This window comes from Micropterus salmoides, unplaced genomic scaffold (genome assembly GCF_014851395.1).
Source record: "Micropterus salmoides isolate LMB-PRFRI ecotype aquatic unplaced genomic scaffold, ASM1485139v1 Ms_hic_scaffold_4, whole genome shotgun sequence".
Lineage (NCBI taxonomy): Eukaryota > Metazoa > Chordata > Actinopteri > Centrarchiformes > Centrarchidae > Micropterus > Micropterus salmoides.
The window spans coordinates 8,183,411-8,207,749 of NW_024043372.1; the positions used below are offsets into that span (position 1 = coordinate 8,183,411).

At 36.8% G+C, this 24,339-nt stretch overlaps 1 protein-coding gene across 1 annotated transcript; it reads left to right on the plus strand.

The window, feature by feature from the left end:
- Window positions 1–1,164: 1,164 nt before the first annotated feature.
- Window positions 1,165–22,190, plus strand: asip1 (agouti signaling protein 1). The gene is made up of 4 exons (XM_038695445.1): window positions 1,165–1,556; window positions 19,495–19,666; window positions 20,877–20,926; window positions 21,414–22,190. Exons 2-4 carry the CDS (start codon window positions 19,501–19,503, stop codon window positions 21,576–21,578), a joined length of 381 nt encoding a protein of 126 aa, XP_038551373.1. The 5' UTR covers window positions 1,165–1,556; window positions 19,495–19,500; the 3' UTR covers window positions 21,579–22,190.
- Window positions 22,191–24,339: the final 2,149 nt, after the last annotated feature.

Genomic DNA, 24,339 nt, shown 5'->3' on the forward strand with positions numbered 1-24,339 from the left:
GAAACATGAACAGGAGACCAGGCTGATTTTAATCAGTGATCCAACCGTGCTGCAAGTGACCCTTAAACCTTTTTATTTGAATGTTTGGAGAAGAGCTCAGCCAGACCTGATTTGAAGTGTGTGTGTGTGTGCTGGTATTATTGATGTTCTTGGGACACAAATCTGTTAACATAATCACATTGTGGGTTTGTCCATTTTCAGTTGGAGCCCTGTTATAGTTGTAAGACATTTACCAATTTTTTTTCATCAGTGCATTTTCAAGTGCTACAGTATAACTATATATAGAGGTCATTCATTTTGATATTTTATTTAAAAATTTTATTTGTGTGTGGTTTTGCCATTTGATTATTTATTTAGTTATTGTCTAGCTGATCTGAAAACATTCAGAGGCATTCTTACCTACCATCTTTCTGTTTATGGCAGACTGATGTGTCTTCTGGCAGCAGGTAAGAACACTATGATTGCTGGAAAAAGAAAAGCATTTAAATTCATCTACAGCTCAACATTTATTGTCTGTTGGTCTGACAGTCCACCACTTTGTTCCAGACAGAAATACCTTAACAATTATCAGACGGATTTTCTCTGGTGCCACCAACAAATTTCCATTTTTGGCTTTAAGTGATATTATACCTACTAATCATTAGCATGTTAACATTGTAATTGTGAGTATGTTGCCATGCTAGCGTTAGCATTTAGCTCAAAGCACACCTGTGTTTAACTACAGCCTCACAGAGCCGCTAGTATGGCTGTAGACTCTTGTTTAAGGATCCCAATTTTTGTCACTTTTCCAGTGTGAATACACTAAACACCTGCTTAGACTTAAGCTAGAGTGTTGTTTGGAACACAGCTCATGTTGCATGTCCAGAGTGGCATTCTGGGAAACGTAGGAAATCACAAACTGAACTAGAAATAAAATTTAGGGAAAAGGACAATACATTATACAATCAATAAATAACTGATTGTCACAGACAGATCTAGTTAAAGGGAAATAAGGGAGGATTTTCCTAAAAGGCCATTATCGGCCTCTGATAAAAGCTACAAAGCCAAGAACACAGGAGGGTCTGGTTCACATTCGTCTGTCCATCTTCTGTATAATTTGACCTTTCCCATCCCCCAACCCACTGCAGTGCTAGTCCCGCCTCCAGTACAAATCTCTCAGTATGTCTTCATTATCTACAGCAGGGCAAGGTACTGCTACTTAAGGAGGGATAAAAGAAGAAACAGAGGAGAGGGGGATAAAAGGAGGTTTGGAGAAAGAGAAAAACTTATACAGAGAGAGAGAAACAAAGACAAGGGAAACAGACAGCGAGAGAGAAGAAGTGAAAAAAGGCAAAAAAGAAGATACTTTGAGAAAACCCCGACAAAATCAGAGGTGAAGTGTGGAAAAAGGGAGGGAGGAGAGGAAAGGATTGTGGTGACTTGTGGACCAAAGAGGCAGAGAAATAAAAGACGAGTGTCGAGAAAAGAAAAAGAGGGGGAAAGAGAGCGGCACTCTATAGAACCAAGAGAAAGCAAGAAAGAGAGAGCGTGACAGACAGCTGGCCCAGGAACAACAGGTAAGAGGAATACAGTTTTCTATCCTATCTTGTCATGTCCGAACACTTCCAGGAAATCGATTGAGCAATGCAAATGCACGTCGAGACACAACATACTTCCTTTATGGTTCGCATGCCTTAATCCTGTATGTCAGAGAAAAAAAGCTGAATTTAGTGGAAATCATCCTCTGTGAGCATGTTAAAAATTCCTCAACAGTTTTTCCCTCTGTGCCAGCTGATTTGAAAGGATTTCCCTAGCTGTGGCCTGTAAAGTGCAGTGGGTACAATGTACATTATACATTTAAAATATATATCTGGGCCCAATGACTAAAAAACAAATTAGTCACTGATAAACTGAAATTAAGCACTTTTGATCAATGTCTCCAATGTTTGGATTGATTCCGTGATGTGACTTTGAGTGTTTCGACGCGTTTATGCTCAATCACAATGAGAAAAGGCTGGAACAAGGTTGATCAGGTTGTAAATTGTAACTGAGCACCGTAGCCACTTACATAAACTTCTGCTGTAAATGTCAGTTTAAGTAAATTAATTTCTTCGCGTCTGTATTTATCTTCCTACAACATGGGTAGTATTAATGTCAGAAAACACAACCGTATTTTTCCTGATTGAGTTTAAAGCAAATCACCAACGCTGTCAGGGCTCCATCTGTCGACTATACGATCACAGTCAATTTAAAAGAGGGAGAAGAGTTTTAGCAGTAACATCAAGTTTTATTCTAGTATCAATAGCAGATTGCTGACCTTAAAGTTCTGGACAGAAGTCGAAGCTGCTGCATTGAAATACATTTCTACACTTCTTATGAAACCTGTGTCATGAACATTCATAACATTCATAGCACAATATAACATGTATAACATTTTATCTTTAATATTGTCTTAAAAGTGTACTTATAATTCCACAATAATGTCTATACTGTTTTAAAAGGATGATCAAATGTTAAAGAGCCTTTATGACCTGTAACCTCTGTAAAACCACAGCCAAAAGTTTTACAGAAAGTCAGTATTATAATAAATCAAACAATATGTGCTTTATTAATGATATGATGTGATTTTTTCAGAGCTCATATGTTGATCTCCATTTGCTGATTTGAACCTTGATTGAACCTTGAAACATTTTTCAGTTTAGAAAACAATGCCACATAATTCTTAAAATCTTCTTAGAACATATGAGTTACATATATATATATATGTATATAATTAAGGGTTTAGCTGTAAAACATCAGTGTTATAAAGTAGTTAGTGTAAATATATAATTAAATGCATAATAATTAATGATACGAACATATTGTAGAAATGGCATAATTAACAATAATGGTCGTTGAACAGTGTCTTAAACACAATGTGTCATTTTTTGTTAGTGACTGCTGTAAACCTGATGTTTGTTATGAGGAAGTCTGGGTAAACAGCACAATTTCAATCAGCAACTTGATGGTTGATTGAAGTCTTCCTCAGAAATGTGCTTTTCGTCTATATTCTCATCCTCCTGAGGCCTTGAGGTGAAAATGAAAATCAGAAGGCTTTTTCAGAATCAGAAGGCAGCACCATCCAGGCATTATTAACACACCATATGAACAAAAACAGATGTTTAAAAGTAGCTGCTGCTAAATGTTAAAAAAAATACAACTTAAGATTCAATTTCCAGATCAGCAGATGTGAAACACTTAGCACTGCTTCTTACTCTTTCTGCTATAGAAACTTCAGTCAAAATTCAGTCCTTTACTGTGATCTTGGAAATGAAAGTCCCCAAAGCGGTAATGCCTGAGTACCATATTTAAGTTACAATGGTAGTGTATCAGAACGTTTTCAAAGAAATCAGGTTACTCTGAATAAAAAGGTTTACGCAGGAAACTAGACAACGCATTTTCATGCACTGTATTAACCTGGTTATTACATAATTGGGTGGCACGGTGAACCAGTGGATAGCACTGTGGCTTCACAACAAGAAAGTTCTGGGTTCAAACCCCCGTCGTCCCAGCCTTTCTTTGTGGAGTTTGCATGTTCTCCCCATGTCTGTGTTTCCCCCACCATCAAAAACATTTTAGGTTCTTAAGTCAGTTCCATTGACCAAAACACTGATATAGATCTGGAGTTGGTCCCCGGGCGCTGCACAGGGATGGGTTAAATGCAGAGGATGAATCTTGCTACATGTGTGTGTATGTGACAAATACCAAGTACCTTTTACATGCAGTAGGTTTTGTAATAATTTTAGAATGATAGCTTATTTATTTGTGTTACTGATACAAGACCCTGCTGATTTTGTGTGTGTGTGTGTGTGTGTGTGTGTCTGTCTGTGTGCGTGTGTGTGATCCGTACTTAAAGGGCATGAGGTACTACAGACAGGGCAGGGCAGAAAAAATATACAGAGGACTAACACATTGCTGGGTTTAGTATTTTCATGGGATTTGGTGACAATGGAAAGTCTATATATATACTATATATATATACTAGTAATTTGTGTGCCTCCTGTAGTGTTTTTTTTATGTAACGTTTGTTCTGGTAAATGTCTTATTAATGAGCCACACACAAGAATGGTGGACTGGCCCACCTGTTCTAAAAAGACCAGTGTCATTAGCCTGTCCACTAATAGGCCTTTTCATTTTCAATGACCTCACTGCCGTGGCCAGCAATTACAGTCATCAGTGAAATTATCCGAGATTACCTTTTGCAGAGTGTAATTTACTAGTCAGTCCACTTCTTCTGATGTGCTTCACCATCACACAGACTGGCTCCATACATGCTCCAGTCATGGGAAACACTAAGACAGGCAAATGGCTGATGGGTCACAAGTGTGACTTCTTATTGACACAATGGCCCAGACTATTGAATGGTAAATGCATTGTAAATATGAAGATATAGATGCTCCGTGGAGTGTGGCAAACATATTTGATTTTCCCTTAATGTCAAAACCGCAGCAACAAATGAATCACTCCAGTTATCAGTTCTGTTTTATATAATTTTCTTTTCTGTGAGTTCCACTCCTCGCCATTACGACTTTTATCCGTTTCTTCTCCCTTTCGTGATTCCAAACCCGCTGTGACAGAAAAGATAATGAGACATATTGTACCTCCAGGAAACTGCCTGTTGTTACATGTCTGCACTGATAGTATTGTCTTGAAGTGTCTAGTTGTGCGTTATGGCATGAAACGAATGGCATATAAAGGTTATATCACATTACTTGAGAGATGAAACCCCTTCAGTTGTTGCTCTATTTTTAAAATGGTGTCCAACTCAGATCCACCCTATTGTGTGTGTCTGAAATCTTGCATGTGAGAAATGAAATATCAACAGTTTGTAGAGTGGGATGCCTGCCATAATATGATGGATATCATGAAGCTGACTGTGGCATCTTGTCATTAAAATCCTTGTCACAAACATTACTGTGTCTTAAGTTCTAGTATATTTACTTTAAAAAACAGGAGGATTTTTATGTATTTTAATTGCAAGGGTACCTCAGGGAACATGTTTCATTAACTTTTTTTGTGGAAAGCTTACAGAATTACAGAAGGAAACTCCGTTTTTCCCAAATACTTAGCTGATTAGAATAATTTATGTCTACCTGTGGAACCATTAACAGATGGTGAGCAGTGTGGAGCAGCCCCAGATGTCATGACATTTAAAACTCCTGTCCTGGCTGATTTACCCTTCTGAAGTAGTCCCCCCCCACCCCCCCAAATCCGCAAGACATCTGTCGTCAACTGCCTCACTGACCAACAGAGATAACTGACTAAAAAAAACCCTCATCAGTTCTTAGATTCTTGTGTGGGAACAAAATGCAAAGGTTAAGTCACACAGGAGTATTATCCAGGCTTTGACCTTTGACCTCTTCTCCAGTGGTTTCTTTGATCGTAAAGTAGGGGATCTGGAGCTTTGCCCTTTAGTCTGTGGGGATTATTATTTATTTTCTATTGGTTTTTATGTTTCATTTAATTTAAAACCTTACCTAATTGGCAATGCTAGTCACTATATGGGTTTTATGAAAAAAACTAATATTGTTTGTGATAAAAAAAAATACACATTAAATTACAAAATAAATGCGCAGAAAATACAAATTAAAATTAGTGTACCATAAAAGTAAATAAAATCTTAATAAAATATATCCAATATTTTCATACAACATTTGAACTCATGTCAACACAATAAAAAGATTGTCTAGCTAAATGGTAGCTCGGAGTGCTGGACATTCAACATTTAACACAGCAGACAAATAACATATCTAAATATAACATGCTGAAATACAATATACCATAAATATAACATGTAAAATAAAAAACAAAATATACCTGAAAGTGTCAATGGTTTACAGTACAAGATGTGAGAAATACCACCAATAATTACAAACAAAACAATATGATAAAAACAAAGTACGTTAAAGAATCAAACAGTCTCTCCAAATGTATGTTTTTTAAGCCACTTAGATGAAATGAAAGTTGTCGCTTTCTCCTTCGAAACAGCATTTCCTCAAATATGGGAGACTATGTCAGAATAAAAACATTTCTGGTCAAGCTTAACTTTTTAATTTAAGAGATGTGTGAAGTGAACAGAATTAGAAAATAATAGATACAGTCTTAATTATGTTTTCTAATGCATTCCTTTTAGCAGTTGTCTAAACCAAACTGTGATAGAGAAGGTTTACACACTTTCGACGCGCACCAAAACTGAAGCTGGACCTCAGCTTCCTTTGAAAATCCAAATGATTTAAAGGTTTCCAAGAAATACAATCTCTGATGAGCCAATGTCAAGATTTTGCAAACATTGCTTTCCTATTTCAGGTAAAACAACTTTCACACTCCGCTGGTTTTCTGGCTGAAAATGTGAATCTGAAAAGATATTTTATAGTCCCCCAGAGATGCGTCTGAATAACTGAGCCAGAAACTTTCACAGTGCCACTGAACTTATGGATACATTCATAGATACTTTACACACACTTTACAGTTATTTAATGTTGCCTGTTTTATTTCTAATATTAAATATTAAAACTCAAAGCTTTATCAAACAATTTTTGTCCAAGCATCAGTGTCTGTAATGTGAAAGAGGTTGAAGTGATGAACCCACAGAGAATATCAGCTACTCTGCAGCTCTACTGAACTTCTAACCTCTTTAGCTCCGTGTTTTGGTTTTATGGACATGTACTGTATGTTAAGAAATGGATTTCCCCAAGGGGACAAATAAAGTTATTATTTTTAAGTTTCACCGCTTTCATCTACCTGTTTCCAGCTGCAGCAGCTAGCTGTTTTCACCAAACAAGCTTTGATAAACCCACTGCGCTGGTGACAAATGCTTTATATTCAGTGAGTTCACTGAGTGCTTGGTACATGCGGAACACATGGATCAACAGTGGAAACGTGTGTTTATGTTGCAGGAGGAGTTAAAAAAGATTCTATGGATATTTTGACAATTTTATTGTACTTAGTTGTAAAATTGTATTGTTGTTATCCACTGTAACTGCTGTCAATCTAAGCAGACTACTGCTGCCATCCTCCATGAAGGAGCAAGATACTAACTTTTTCCAAAAACTCTTTCTAGATCACAGTGTTTGATTCTTAAAAGACAGATTTTTGGTGGAATCTTTTTTTTTATTTTTAAGAGCTTTGTTTTGATAGGCGCATCCCACTCAGAAGATGATGATGATCTCTCTATCTGTGTCCACAGTCACATTGAACAGAGCCACAAAGAGACACATAAGATCTGATGGTTAAACTGGACTGCAGACAGCTATGTGGTGAAGAAGAGACATGAATAATTCAGTTCTTTAAATAAGATAGCCCACACATGTGACCATAAAACAAACCTTAATCAGAAAACCATGAGTTCTTTTTATAACACAGAAAATGTCATTGTAGTTAATTAAATTAAAATATATAATCACTATATTATTATAATAGAGACCTGACATTTACATTTAGTAATTTGGCAGATGCTTTTATCCAAAGCGACTTACATTTGGTATATTGATGATAGATTATGTTGTATTTTCAGTTACTACAAAGAGAAACTTTTATCTTTGATTAATATTCCATCATAGTGTTATTTTAGGAGAATGTTCACAAAATAAAAACATAGATTATTTTATTAATTACCCATACATAGGACTACAGCAGTTTTCCTCTCAGGCTGCCTAGGGTCCAACTAACCTTCACTTTTATGTAAACTTAGAGGCAAAGCCCAAGGCCAGCAGAATTTATTGTAGGCAACCTTAGATGAATGAATCAACACTCAACAATCTTCTAACATCTGGATTTCAGCAGCTGGGTTGTCAGAGGAGTCACTGTTGGGAGAGATTTAATTGAGCAAATCACACTGAAACTGTAAAAGTGTGGCGAAACAAAACAAAGACTTTGAAAAGTGAGCGAGACGTGCCTGTTTTTTGGGTCATTTTTTAAAGGCACTGACAAACGACATTGTTTAGTTATGAGCACTTCTATGAGCACTATGTAAAGACTGTCCTGTAACAGCGAGGTCATGATCATGATTAGTGTACACCTTTAAAATGTTTTTACATTTCAGTACAGTCCTGTTAGTCTAGTTAGGTTAACATATTTTGAAGCTAGTATTTTATCTCAAAACAGCAGACCCCGTATAACATTATCAAATGTTTGTGTCTTTGGATAAAACAAATGAAAAAGTGTTGTCAAATTTGAACTGTTTTGAATTAATAATAATAATAAAGATAATCATAATAATAGCTTTATTTGTAACGCACTTATACATGTGACGAAGTGTTTACAATCAATGTAAATTATAAACAAGTCGAGATAAAATTTAATGTAGATGTAATTTAATTAATTGTCTTTATCTGTTAGAAACAGGAATCAGAATCATTATAATGTAGAAACATTAGTATAATTTTCAGATACTGGCTGTTAATTGTTTTCTGTCTTCATTGTCCCAGTATTTAGTTCCTGGTTTCCAATACGTTTATTTCATTGTAAATTAAAGCAATTATTTATTTAACTCATGTTAAAATTGCTTGTGTTTTTATTTAGCACCATTTCAGTCACAGCCTTTTAAGACACTAATTTCTGTAGTTATGAAAATAAATAATTGCAGGTTGACGTATTTTTCCTGCTGTCCTAAACCAGATTTTTGAAAAAGCAAAGCAAAAAAGGCAGGCCAGTGTGTGAAAGTGGAGCCAGCATCCTCTGCAGCAGAGAAGATCAATTTAAAAAGGAACCCCATGTGTTTATTGCCAACTTCCATGGTGATGGAAATTACTGAAAATTATTTCAAAATGAGAACCAGGCCTTCGGGTGCTCTGATGTTATTCTACCTCCACTTCCAACACAGTTTCCTAGACATGTTTTTTCAGAAATTATGAGTGTGTGTGCATGTGCGCGTGTGTGTGTGTGTGTGTGTGTGTGTGTGTTTCAACAAAGTACAGAACTCCTTGGAATAATCTCTACCTGGTGCAAGTCAGATGTTTTGTCTTGGTGTGGCCAGAAACACCCCATCTGACCACCTGGGTCGGACTGGTAAAATATCATAATTTTGTATATGGTATTTCACACTGCTAATAAACTGACCAACAGAAAATGTGATTGTCAGGGGAGAAAGGTTTTTTGATTTGATTGTGTCCACAATCACATACTGTAGTTAATATACTGTAAAAGTTTTACAATTTTCAAATTAGCTGAATCTCATTTACTTTGGATTATTAGAATTAAACTATTTTTGCCAAAAGTAAGTAGTTTTTTTTTGGGGCTGGTGTGTGTGTCATGCTTAGTGCATGTACGACTTTAATTTGTACATGCACACACAAACGCATACATACATCTAGCACTGTGTGACAAATGGGCTTGCAGAAAAATCATTTTTTTGTTTGTGTGTGTGTGTGTAAGGGTACAATATGTAATTCCTGGCCACATACTCCAGACAAATGAGGGGCAGTGTTGTACAAGAATTACATAATTTAATAATTGCAGAGACAACACTGTTCAAGATTTTACACATTTAGACACTCGCAATAATCAAATGTATAGTAAACTTTCCAAACTTCCATTGTTCATCTCTTAACAGTAATGCCAATATGTTGAACTGATTGACACTTTTTCAGTCTACTACTGGGTCTGTACAATTTCATCAATTCTAAAAAAAAATCCAAAACAAATCCATTTATTAATTAACAGCAGAAAGAATAAAAAAGGAATATACAAAATCCAATAAAACTTTCACGTTTGTTTTAGTTTTCGGTATGGTTTGTGTCATTAGTTTATCACTAAAGATACGTTTCTCTAAACAACGTTAGAAGTTACTTTCCAATCTAAAAGAGAAGTTCATCATCAAACCACATCTCTTTACTGTCTCCAGTAGTGGAAAGTCACGCCAACATTTATAACTTTTGTTTCTTTTTATATCACTTATTTTCTTTGCCATCTTTATGTTTCTGGAGGCTGTAAGTTACCTTCAACTTAGTCAGACCTATCGCCACAATGCGTAACTTGACAAGCCCTCAGGGCAGCTTTACTTTTCATCTCCTCATGTTGGACTGAGGGCAGACTGGACACTGCAGTGACTCACTATCGTCTCTTGAGGCACAAGGGGTATTACATCACAGGACGGGCCAGGGCTAGCATGTTGGCATGCTAATTTCAGTAGCTATCTCTGCAACAGAATACATAGATGTATTTGACATGACGTTTTTGAATGTTTTAAGCTAAAAAAAATCTAGCCAAATCTCACACACACTGCACCTTTAATTGGTTCTTAAATTACATAATTCACTCAAGATCAAATGTAAAGCTGTTGAGTATTGAATAGTATAGCCTGAATTAACATTCAGCCACTTTTAGTTGCTTTCTAAATGCTGTAGAGAGGTATGAAATGTTTTATTTTGAGTATCATTGACGTATTCTAAAATACATTAATTTGGGTTTTTGCTGTGAAACTAAAACTTATTTTTTTATTCAGTCAAAGCCAAATGGAAGAAATATTTTTTCAGCCAACATTTTTCAGTAGTAGGCTGTCAAATACAACATATGCAAATCCAGTCACCTCACATGAAATACATATTCATGAGTGAGGATACCACCATCAGTGAATTTACAGCTACTACTACTACATTATTAGTGCAGTACAAGCTAAGAATGCAGCAATAATAACGCATGTCATTCAACCATGGAAAGAGGACTATATTTCCTTTAATATCATTAACTCTTCAGTAATAAAATGTTATAGTATTTATAAGATGTGTGTAAACTGCACTTTACAGGAGCTCTCCATTCAGCACCACATAACCACTACACCAGAGGTCCAATGAATGACTGTAGTATTTTTCACTCAAGAAACAGAAAATTAAGAGAATCATTTTATTTTTCTGACCTTGCAGATGTCCCACAGCTGCCGCTTGGTGCTTCCTGACGTGAAATTTTGGGTCACAATTACTAATTTCACACAGCCCCCGTGAGAGTAATTTTAGGTGATATGGGGTGTCTTTTGATGTTGTTTGTTTCCTGTCCTGGATTGTTGCTGTTAGCATAATGCGCTCCTTTGTATCCTTTGAAGTTTAACAAAGACTGCATTTTGCTGTAAAATAGCAGCATACCAAAATATTATTTCTCATTTCTGCTCCGCTTCTTGTTAAATGTCCAAATGTGTATTCTCAGGGGGCTTCTCCTGAATCTTTCATGAAGGTCTTTCTTGTAGCTCATAGTCAGCTGCCCTGCATGTCTGAAGACTGTGTGTGACGGCATATACACATTTTCAACAGAGTTTCAGTGGTCATGCCCATGACGTGATCAAATCAGCCAATCATAGTGAATATTGGATATAAATGTGAAGCTTTCCAAGCTTTTCATCACAGAGTGGCGAAATTAAAGGAGATTCTCTGCAGCTTTTGCTCATTTAACTAATTTCAGATTGAGGTGAAAATCCTCTGATGAATTAAATTTAGATTCAATTCACATCAAAAGATTTTGCATCCCAGTTAATTTGGTGATTTGTAGGTTGAAAGCTTGTAGAGATAAATGACTATATTTTAACATGTAGTTAGGCCTTGCTTCACACTGAAATATGGTCATTTAAATGACCGTTTTAAAACAGTTTATCTAAACATTAACCTGCAAATCACCAGGGATGATTTAATGTTTCTTCTGTCTAAATTCCGTAATGATATAATATGTTCTTCTCTCTGCACTTTTTTACAGTATATATATCTGGACAGCAGCATGTAGAGCGACTGTAGACATTTTTTGCCCTCACATCTGCACATGGTTTTGTTGCTTGTTAACTTCCCCACTGAGTTTTCTCTCATTGATTCACCTCTTTAAATCATTCCGCTTTGAAATGATCAATGCTCTAAAATGTGGTCTCCAAAACCTCATGAAAAACAGCCACTTTGATACTCTGTTGACACTTTAAAGTTGAACCAGACGCTGGGCAGGCGACGTCTCCAGGTGGATTGAGGTGCTATTTCACAAATACAATGTGTCTAACATTATTGCTCAATGCCTACGCTGCTTTCAAAGGAACTGCTTAATGCTTAAAGTGATACTCCACCCAAAATCTATTTTTCAAGTATCAAACACAGGCTTTAGAAGTGCAGTAAGGAGAGATTTTTCACAAAGAATACTGACTGTGGTCTGCTTGGATTCGTGTCATGTACAGTTGATTCAGAAGTTGTCATGGATGAAAAATTATTCAGAATGTTAAATCCCTAAAAGCAACACTATGTAGTAATTTTATCTTAAAATAACCGCTTCAGAATCATTTGTCATTGCCACTACGCGCCTGCAGTGCCTGCTACTGCACTATGAAACACTGGAATCCCAGGCATGAAATCTATCACAACAACGTAATGCTTTAAGGCACTGCATCGCACACCAACATGACTCTATAAGCTATATGAAGATGTAAAAAGTATAGAATGTACAATGTGAGATCTTTTGAAGAAGCTAGCTCGGTATTGTCAGTATGTTGGGATTACAGGGACTTCACAGACGAAGGTGTTCATAAATTAACTTTTATCATATGAGTCATTGAACTCAGTTCACCACGAATACTCCAGAAAGTCACACAGAGGTGTGAATTCAGCCTAGAGACCCAGCTGCAACTACGATTGGTCATTGACCTGTGACCTCAGAAATCATCTCATTGATAAAAACTGCTGCACAACGCCGCTTCGCTCTCTTGCTCTCTTTCCCTCTCCTCCGCTCCTCTTCTGGATGTGACGGCTAGAGCTGCCAACCCAACAGCACAGCGGCCTCGGAGCATGGCCTGCTTGAACCAGACATGCAAGCAAACTCAGATTACTGCTGTGACAAGTCCTGCTTAAGATCCTGCAAAGAGCTCAGTTAGCCAGTGGCTAACTCTGAGGTGAACAGACGAGTGGCCAGACCCTCTCATCTGTATCTCTGCACAGCGAAATACTGCAACTGAACAATTCTTCCCTGCCAGCTAACCACGCCAAAGCTACTTCTTTCTTTACGGACTGGTAACGTAGTTGGGCATTGTTAGCTTCACATAGCTTAACTGTAACATTACTTGGCTAAGCACAGGACTGTGTATGTTTTGTAAATGTACAATGATGTGTTTTTCATGAGGTTTATTTTTGCGATCATTGTTAACGTGGGATTATGTAACCTTCATTCTCAGCCACTGCTAAACTGTTGTTAGAATGTAATTCTTTACACAGACTCATTTCATTTACTCATACTCTCATAACTAACTCCTTTTAACTTTGCACTGTTACACAGATAACATAAACATAAATATACTTTTGATTCGGCCTTAAACACAAATACACAATATGCAGAAAAAAAAATTACAGTCCCGCTGCACATTCTTTCTTTGTCTGACCACATGTGCTCGTACACGCGAGAAACACAACTGGCAGACACACACACACACACACACACACACACACACACACACACACACACACACACACACACAGTGCTTATCAGGTACACAGATCTCTTTGTCTTCTTCTAGTCTTAGTGGCAAGTGACCAAGCAACATTATGTAACTTTTCTACCATAAAATAACAGCTGGTGGAAAGCGGCACCAGTGTTGTGCCGAAGCCGGGCAAGCGGACAACATAACTGGGCTCAGCAGCCTCCTCTGACATAACGTTAGCTAATGGCAGAGGTGAAGAGACAGAAGAGGACGTTGATAGAGGAAGCTAAGAAGAGAGAAGAGAGCGTCTAAGCAAGAGGCTCCCAGACTTTGGCGAGAGCTTTGTGAAAAAAAAGGCTGCAAGACAGATGCCAAGCAGGTATTCTTTATGTTGGACTAGTAAATAACAACGTATTAGCTGGTTTGCTATGTCTTGTGTTGTCGCACTTGGTTTATATTTGGCTGTGTTAGCGAAGCTGTCGACTTACTAGTGTTTGATCGTAATGTAATCATAACAAATGCACTTATACAGCTGCCCTTATATATGTTAGCAGTAAAAAAAAAAAGTAATCTTACATAATAATGCGTGAATAAGTGAATAAATACTTTAATTACATACGACACTTTTGAGCTCCATATGTCACTGCTGCAACATTTTCCTCATGTATCAATAGGAATTTATTCACTTTTGTCAGAATGAACAACTTGTGAATTTTTTTCAGTGCAGTGTTTTTGGATATCAGACTCATGCTGATGCTAACTGTGAGATTAGTGCATCCCTACTATTAACCATCACTACAGCAGATGTCACATGGCTATATTATTTATCCCCATATATTGCCCTTTTCCCCGTATAGCTGATTGTTAGTTTAAAACTGTTGACTGTGGAGTTTGTGTTTGCCATGATTTTCAACATTGTCTCCTTTGGAGGGATCTTAATCTTATGTTTTACTTAGCAAGGTGTAAAAAAAATTGGACCCTCAGCTTGTATAAGAAAAAACATGGTACATCTTATTTCACCATGAATAACATAATAAAGAAGCAAAGCGTCAAACATTTAGTTGACTTTAGATTTCTAAAGCACAAACGTCATTGTAACAAAGTGTAACACTACCTGAAACCCAAAATACAAATACAATGACACACATGCCTAAACATTATTATTATTATTATTATTATTTTTTTTTTTTTTTTTACAAATCTTCAGTGATGTTCATCCAAAATATTTTGATAGAACAGCTTAAGGTTGGAAAAAATATTGTTCCCTTATTTGCATACAAATGCAGCAGAAAATATAAGAAATAAAAATATACCACAGTCTGTTTATATGTAATTATTTTAGCCCAACAAGCTTTTTCAAAAGTCTATATCTGCCTTTGATAATCACTAAAAATATCAGCTTTTTAAACTGGGTTCTTACATGATATTTGTAAACAAAGATAATGTTTGCACTCATGATGCACTAGTTTATCAGTATTCACAGATGAACAGACACCAGAGGGTGCATTATAATGGAACAATGATTTTCACAGTGGCCTGCAAAGTATACAAAGGAAGAGCAATTAGAAATTGTCAAATTTATGGCAAAGATAATTGCTGCAAAATGGTGACTATTCCAGCCACTCATTTTGAATAAAGAGCTACTAAAACAGTTATTACTTCCACTGTTTCACATTGCATAACAATCACTGATTGTCACATCTGTCCCTTTAAATTTGTTCAGGTTGTAAATTCCTTCACAAGAGGTGTTAACGTAATGTTGTCTACTCTCTGGTAATATGGTGAAAACAAGGATTGCATTAAACAAGCTAGGAACCAAAGTGAATTAAATATATTCTCAACAACATCCTGATGTGAGTAAAATTATAAACAAGAGACTACATTTAACAACTAAACACCAGAATAAGTTATAATCATGGAAATTACAATAATAAGTCTGGATGAAGATTACTGGTGCTTAATAGGTAGAAAGAAAACAAGACTATGAGACTGAACAGACTATCTTGTGTTCCAGACAGTGTGAAACAGCAGAAAAACAGGTGAAAGAAATAATATACAGCCTGGCTGAACCTTTTTATTGGCCTTAAAGTGGTAACCCTGCCCAGCAGATCAAACTACACTTCCCACAGTGCTGTAGCCCTTTGCTTTGAGTTATTACTATTAATTAGCATTTGATCAGTGTGAGAAAGGCAGCAGAGTTTTGTATGTGTTGCTTTATGCAACACTGATGCTTTGGGGTCAATTTGTTTCAGTTGGCTTTCCTGTGCAGACTGAAAAACATTATTTATGAATGTTTTCTCTGTATGTTTTGGCATTAAAAGGGAAATTGGATAAAACTGTGTAATATGTCGCCACTACAGAGATAATATTTGACTAATATAAAATGTGATATAACATTAGATTATAATAACACAAACAGGTGGGGAGTGCTGACCCAGATTAAAGGTGGGATAAGCGATTCTGGAGAAATGCAATTCCATGACAAATACCATGACAACACAGCAAGTAATCGAACTAACATTAGCAACATTGTGAATTAGCAGACTGTTGCTACAGTTGCTACTGTGAAGCAAACATGCAGAGGACAAGACAGTCCCAGAGTCAGCACAGCAGTTCCAGACAGTGATACTAGCAACTCTCCTTCTGCTATAACTAACAGCAAGTCATTTAGCGTTACCTGACACACAAATGGCTCTTCAGTAACATTTAGTGCCATCTGTGGGAACTGTAACATCTACAAAGTCACTTTGTAAAAACATATTGGCACATTGAGAATGGACTATTGAGTCTTCATTGTGTAATTCAGTACAGTACTGGAGAGATAAGATTTAGGTTGCATATGTTAACGATGAATACAAGCTCACTAAAGAAGTAGTACCGTTGCGCAATCTAGCAATAACTGGTAGGCTAAAGGTAGCATGCTCACAGTGACAGTTTTATCTTTGTGTTTTATTCCACTAGAAATTGACAAACAGCCAGCAATATGAGGTAGCCTACAGTGAGATAGCTTCAATAATGTGGCAAGATGAATTTTGATTAACTGTGTCCACATTTGTGCAGGTTGTTTTGGTATCCAATAAATATGATACCAACCAAGCGGATTTCAGTGGCTCTATATCAGTGGGTGGACTTGGAGATTAGAGCATTCAAAGATCTTAGCAGACTAGAAAGCACTACAGAAGGCCAGAAGTATTAACAGTCATTGAAGTAACTAAGAAGGTACTAGTTGGCTTTGATCAGCAGTATATGCAAATCCTTTAAATCGCATTGAGATATTACTACCTATAAAGTTTTGCAGTACCTCAGTTTTCAGGTCAATGTTCACTTTGTTTCTCATTTAAAAATTTAATTAAAGTATCTCTAAGCGTACAACTGAATATGACTTGAAAGTAAAACAATAGAAAACTCCCAGCATTTATTAATTTATGGGATTTCAGTCAACTGAAACTTAAATGTTGTAAATTATTAAATATCCCAGCAGGAAAGTAGGCAAGAGTTTTCTCATTTGAAGAAGGCAAAAAGACAGACAGCCAAATTTAAAACACCACATGCGGGCCAAGCAGGGTAGTCCAGACGTCCAGTAATATCTTCCAGCTCCTCCTGGAGGATGTTGGATTTCCCCAGGGTTTCCTATCAGTTGGACGTGTCCGGAAACCCTCCAAAGTGAGGTGCCCAGGAAGCATCCTTACCAGATGCCAGAAACTGCTTCATCTGGCTCCTTTTTTATGTGAAGGTGCATCGGCTCTTCCCCGAGCTCCAGATGTCTGAGAAGAGGACCCAAATGCATTTGTGCCCTTTTCATACACATGATTACATCATCGGGTGATCTGCATTCATAGGCCTGAGCTCTGTTGGTGCTGAGGAACTTGAGCATCCCCAAACTTTCACCTGCCCTTCCACCAACTTCACTTCTAAAAATTACATTATTATATTAAACAAAGCCAATAAAACACTGGTTGGCCGGCAAAATGTGAAACCAACCAGTCAAATGATGCACGATTTAAAGTTGCAGTTGTTGCCAGTACAAGACAGCCAAACCAGAAGCTATTTCTATTTTCTAGCTGCCAGTTTTCAGCAGCTACACCCAAACATCAGTATTAATTTTGAAGGTGTCTGAGGCAGCTTGCGTGCAGCAATGTTGATGACGTCACTGACAATACTGACTGTAGCAGCAATGTCATCAGACAATAAATGTGAAGGAAAAGATCTTCATAGCAAACATGAACACAGAGAAGAAGCACCATGGCCTGGTTATATTTTCAACAAAACACCACCTGGCATTTATTAAGAGGATTTTGCGGATGGCAGCACACATTGGAACAATTCAAAAAGCATCAGAAATCAGACTGTCACTGTAAACATGCTTCCAAATTCCAAGCATACAAATGGTTTATGTAATGCTGAGGGCAGGCGAGCAGAGAGACATGCAGGAAATTAAGTAAGTAAGTAAAATTTATTTAATATAGCACCTACACAGAGCAATGTCACAAAATTCTTCACAAATTAAATTGTTAAAAATAAGACCAAAAAATAGTAAAAACAAACAAATAACAAAACATAAGCAACAAGACCTTAAAATTACAAAATTACACACACTAGACAGCATGATGCAAGACAAAGGACAATTTGAATTAACGAGTCTTCAGCTGCTTTTTAAAGGCATCAGCAGAGACTGCAGAATGTAAGCGTATATGGGGAAGACCGTTCCACTTCAAAAGGCACAATCACCTTTTGTTTTCAGTCAAGTTTGAAGAATAACCAGTATGCCCTGGGGCCTCATTTATAAACGTTATGTAGGCACTAAAAAAGGCGTATGCCACTTTGGGATTTATAAACAACATACTTGATGGAAGAATGTGCAGCCCTGCACGGTAACGCTGACCTGAAAAATTGTGACTCAGATGGCAGAGAGATAACATATTCTAACAGTTGAAGTTGATAAAATTGTGTAAAAGAACTCAAAATAAAATGTCTGTTAATTTATTCCATTGACCCACTCCTCTATTTTTAGCCATCTTAGCAGTGTGGTGCTAGGAATTGGAATGCTGGTCTGTCAGTGAGTCGGTTGGTCTTTTCACTTGGTCCAGACTGAAATATCTCAACAACCAATGGACAAATTGCTTTGCAGTTTTATACAATTATCCATTGTGTCCAGAAGATAAAACTACTAACTTTAGTAATCCCCTGATTTTTCATCACATGCCACCATTAGGTTAACATTTGTGGTTTTGGGTAAAGTGTCTTGACAACTATAGGATGGATTGGCATGAATTTTGGTATATCATGTTCTCTAGAGGATGAATCCTAATTACTTGGGTGATTATGTACTTTTTCATCTAGTATCATCATCAGGTCAAAAATGTATTTGTCCAATAAGCTTGTGTTTAATTCTAATTATAAATGCTAACACACTTACAGTACCTTCCACGTTTCGCTTCCACTGACAGCTGTGGACTTACACTGGCAGACACACATACAGTTCCATTCATGCTAAAATGAGGGTTGCTGCTCCACGCTTCGGGATCATTGCAGCAAAGTATAGCAGCAAACAGATTGGACTGTAGTAATGTTTCACTGATTATTCCCGAGATGTGCCAAGCTCTACGGAGTAGCCTGCAGCCGGAGTTCATTGCATTCCCAACCAAGCACAGTGAGGGGAGGTAGCACACGATTTCTGGATGATTTGGAACTTTCCACTGTGTTTCATCAATGGAAAGCATGTGCAAATCAAAGCACCAATGTCCAACAGTACCAACTACAAATGTACAAGCTCCATTGCCCCATTATCTGGAGCATGGGCAGTCGGTGTACTTGCTATGCATACAGTCCTCGCGGTCACAAATTGACAGCATTTGTCACACTGACCAAAGCACACGCTTGCGGACGTAAAAAGTATGAATTTGGCTTAAATATATACCTCTTTCTATATCAGTATGTTAACATTGTCATTGTGAGAATGTTAGCATCCTGATATTAGCACTCACTCTCTGATTTAAGAAAATTTAGTTCTGTAGGTGTATGTTTTTTAATTCCTGCCGATACTGCTAAGTTTAATACTTGCCAAAACAAACATAAATTCTAAGTATCCATTGTTGTTACTTTTGTTGCAGATAAAGATGCATGCCTTCCTGTTACTTGGCTGCTTTGTCCTTGCTGCGACAGAGTACTTCCTTGGCTCTGCCCACATGATCCCTGATGAGAGACTTTCCACCAACAGAGTTGTTGTATCTAACGCTCTGACTCAAAACCTTGAGATAGGCTCACCTCCTGTAGTTATTGTAGGTAAGTTTGCAAGTTAAAATTCAGTGTTTTCATTTCACTTGTACAGGCAGTACAAGGGTTTATTTTTTAAATGTCTCCAATTTTTATAAATAACTGAATTCATAATGTTGCATTTGTAATGTTCCTGGTCATTTTTGTACTGTACTGGCTATACTGGTGTTTCCTGATGAGACACAAATGCAGGAGGCTGCAAGCCAGAGCAGCTGATAGTTGTGGAGTTTTTTGAAAGGCCAAGCATAGTGGTACCACACCAGATCATGTACAAAGGTAACTAAAGGTACTCAAAATGTGAGATAGATAGTGAGCTAATTAGAGAAACTAAACTGTGGCAATGTCAACTGTGGCAGGCGCCACCACAAATGCATTGATACAAACTCAATTACTATTCAGCAGGTAGCTTTTATAAATAGAGCTTTTTGGCATATTTGCTGAAACTGTCACTATGTGGTATCTAGGGAAACAAATTCTGGTTCCCCTGGCTCCTGCTGTTTCTAATGGCATTTGCAAGAATCCACTGTGACTGAATCAAAATAACCAATCAGAACCAGAGGGAGACTATAATCGAGTGTTAATCCCTGTTCGGGCGCATGCTGCGCAGCCCCCCTCCCCGCACTTGTGGTCAAGTTCAATATCTTCAGCACAGCTTCAGACATTTTGCAAACACAATTGCTGAACCAATCACCAGCACTGAAAGAACAGTCCATCCCTCTTTTGCCAACAACAGCGTATAGTACAAAACACATGTGTGAACACGTCTCTCCACACAGAGCTTCGGGCTCATTATATTTGTTGCCATGACACTCGAATTGACAAATGGGGAATAACTTTAGAGGACAGTGATGTACTAGCTTCTCATCCTGCCGTTAGACGTCGCAGCTGTGAGAAGATGAGTTGCAAGACGGACTGGGGTCTTGGTGAGGCTCTCACCGTGGAGAGCGAGCCCTATGAGGGATGAGGCTTCCTCTGCTGCTATGTGAACCTGCGGGTTTGGTTGGAGGGGCATAGCAGGGTGATACGAGCTGCAGAGAGAGACGTGGAAGGTTTGGCATTGTATGTTCAACTGCAGCTTTAACAAGTGTCTTTGTGAGGTTGGATGCTGTGCACTCTGGGACAGGCTTGTAGGATGATGTCAAATATAATCTTTTCCACTGTGATTGGAAATGACAGTGGAATGTATCAAGTGAAATTATTATTTTTTGTTCTGTTTCAGAGTTGCCTAAATCAGCTAAGAAGAACAAGAAAACAAAGAAACAAAAAAAGGTATGACCAAAAAAAAGTTTTTTAAGGTGTATGATGATGACTTATTCAGAAATCATGCTAGATATGTTTATTGAAAAATTATTAGATATCAAAAAGTAAGAATGAATGTTCCTTGTGAGGCAAAATTATTTTTATTATTAACTCAAAAGGTCCACTCACTTTTTCTTCTCATGGTCTTGAGTGTAAGATGGTTAAAAAAAAGCTAATAAGTCAACCTTTTCAGCTGAGATTGTCTTGTCACATATACTTTGTCCAAAGCCAAGAGTGTACTGCTATTTTTGAAACTCATCTACAATTTTCTCACAATCTGGCTATAACAGTATTTCCACTCAAGACACATTAAACTTTTCCATCTTTCCTAACTCATATTTTCTCCATAGTCACATACTGCAGTTATGTGTATTTCTTTTTCTTTTTCTTATCTGTGTTCTTATTTTTGCTTGCTTACAACAGTATGATCTCATGTATTGTAATTGCTCTCTCTCAGAACAAATTCAGCGTGAAGAAGCGCCCTCCTCCTCCTGCTGACTGCATTCCCTTGTGGGGAAGCTGTAAATCTCCAGGCAATGTGTGCTGTGATTTCTGTGCCTTTTGCCAGTGTCGGCTCTTCAAAACTGTCTGTATCTGCCGAATGGGCAACCCTCGCTGCTGAACAGCCAGCTGCAGCCCAAACCAGCTCCAAGCTAACAGAACAAAACTTCATGCTAAAGCAAACCACTTGCGTGAACACTGTGAGAAGTGAATCATTTCTAGTGCTTGGTTAACTTTGCCTAAAATACATTTCATAAAAGCACTTTATCACAAAGAACTGCATCACAGTGAACTTTCCTAAAACTTACAGGGTTTACTGCTTATAGCACTGTAAGAAAAAATCACAAATAAAAGTTTAAAATAAACTTTTAGCACGCATAAAGAGGATATAGTTGCTCAAACTATTTTATATATTGCTTTACTTTTACATAAATGTGCAGTAGCATACTTTAATTACAATGAGTATCAAATATTTTATGAAGCCATGTATGAATTAAGTTGTTACACAACCTTTTATAAAAAGTGTTATTGTTTTATTTGTGTCTATACGACAGGACCAATTTCAAGTATTTTATTTAATCTTAGCTGTTGACTTGGATCTCCACCAAAGTGTTATACTGTAAAACTTTGATTAATAGCCCGGGCTTTTATTTACTAAAATCACTGATTTGACCCTGCCTATATTTGGGACAGACGTCCATATAGGACAGGCCTTTAATTCCTCTTGCACAAAACTGAAATAGTCTACTATGAAACAGTTTATTTATTTCAAACAGAATATTACTTGTATAAAAATGATCAAATAATGTCAATTACACGTCAATCATTTGATCTAGCTCCGACAGATTATGCGCTTTTATTTTGAAGGTAGCAACGTAATGAAAACAACAACAGGGTGCAGGTTGAGAGAAATGTGGCAGAAGTTAGCAGACAGAGAGCGATGGACTTCACAACAGTATTCACATCTTGGATTAATTTTTATTTTATTAATCTATAAGAATTGGACTTTGGGGCTCATTGTTTCCGTTAAATGAATTGAACGATTGAATTGTGGAGAATCTAACTGATCTAACGATGTGTAGCATGTCCATAATGACATTTTGATATATAAAAACCAGACCAGGCATTTAACCGAGGCTGTTTATTTGTCAAAATGTGTTCCCACACCAGGCCAGTAAATGGGGTATTTGGGACTCAGCTATTAATTGAAGTTTAACGGTATCCAGTATCTCACAAAAGTGTGTACACCCCTCACATTTTTGTAAATATTTGATTATATCTTTTCATGTGGCAACACTGAATTAAAAAAAGACACATTGCTACAATGTATTGAGTGTACAGCTTGTATAAAAAGTGTAAATTTGCTGTCCCCTCAAAATAACACATCACACAGCCATTAATGTTTAAACCGCTGGCAACAAAAGTGACTAAAATGTGAGGGGTGTACTCCCTTTTGTGAGATACTGTATAAATGTATTCAGTGTTCTCTTGCTTTTATCATGTATTGTTTTTGTATTATTGTCTTTTGTGTATTATTGACTTTACATTTGTTAAAGCACTTTGTAACTTGTTTTTGAAAAGTGCTCTACAAATAAAGATTATTATTGTTGTTGTTATTATTATTATTAAATAAAACATATTGGATAAAGTTGACAAATCCAAGGACGACCTTATTAACAACTTTATGACTTACTCAACAAGCCCATTGCTTTTTAACTGAGACATACATCTTTATAAAATTATAAATATAAATTTCTTAAAAACAGACTTAGTAATTTCCTAAAACAACTGGACAATGTAATTGTTTACAAATGATACTCTAATAGGAGATTTTTCTAGAGTGTTTCTCTAGAAGAATTTTCTTTTAACCTCTCCATCATTTATTATCTTGTTTAATAAATGCTTTACCTTTCTTATCATCTGTGTTTTGTTACTGAGGAAAATAAATTCAGCCCAGGAGTCAGCTCCTTCTGTTTTAAATCACTGCCAAACTGTTGGGCAGATAACAAACATATTTCCTGGGACCTTCAGGCTGTGATTTCCATTATGTCATTGCTACATTAATATAAACACATGGATTTTCAAATTCCTTTAGGAGATCAATAATGAAGAATAATGAGATGTCAGTGAGAACTGTAGCCTTTTAAAGATTGCTTACATTGGAGTGTCTGTAGTGTGAATGATCAACAGGTTGGATTGGAGGAGAATCTGGCATGGAAGAGTAAAAAGAAAAAAGTCTCTCCTCTCTCCTGCAGCTGGTTGAATGAGAGTTTGAATGCACTTATTGTAAGTCTTCGGACAGAACTGTGAAATGAATTTAATGTAAAGAGTTAGGCTAAAAAAGTTTAAATGATGGCTTTACCTCAATAAATTAAGGTTAAAAAGGTGCATATTAGCAACTTGATGTTTATTTATTTATAACAAAGTAAGCACCCTTAGAAAGAACATTTTTAAGGACAAGTCAGCCAAAGGGAAAAGGTAGATTGAACTTGCATGAATTGAAATAATCTTGGTGGTAACTTTGGCACCAGATCTACAATCGGTTTAAGTCTTTTGGTTACATTTTAGTCATTTAATTAGCCTTTGATAATGTAATCTTAATTTTAGCTCACCTTATTATAATTGACACCATGCTTTCCTGTTCTCGTGGTTTGTCACAGCTGTTTTGTTGCTCCCTCTTACAGTATTTTTAGTGGAAGGAAAATTTAGTCCATAAATCTGTTGCTATTCAACACGTCCTCATACCTAATATGAAATACATGACCGACAGACGCACCGGATATTCTGCCATGGTAACAATAAACATGTGGTGAAACTGTTGCAATTTTGTTAAGTTTAAGAAAAGGTCATGATTTTGGTTAAAATAAGTAAGTTACCTTAGT

Excerpts from the sequence above, each read along its gene's own strand:
- asip1 (XM_038695445.1), top strand. The coding sequence starts at position 19,501 with ATGCATGCCTTCCTGTTACTTGGCTGCTTTGTCCTTGCTGCGACAGAG. Across the intron at positions 19,667-20,876 it reads ACCTCCTGTAGTTATTGTAG|AGTTGCCTAAATCAGCTAAG; the intron begins GTAAGTTTGCAA and ends GTTCTGTTTCAG. Across the intron at positions 20,927-21,413 it reads AAACAAAGAAACAAAAAAAG|AACAAATTCAGCGTGAAGAA; the intron begins GTATGACCAAAA and ends GCTCTCTCTCAG.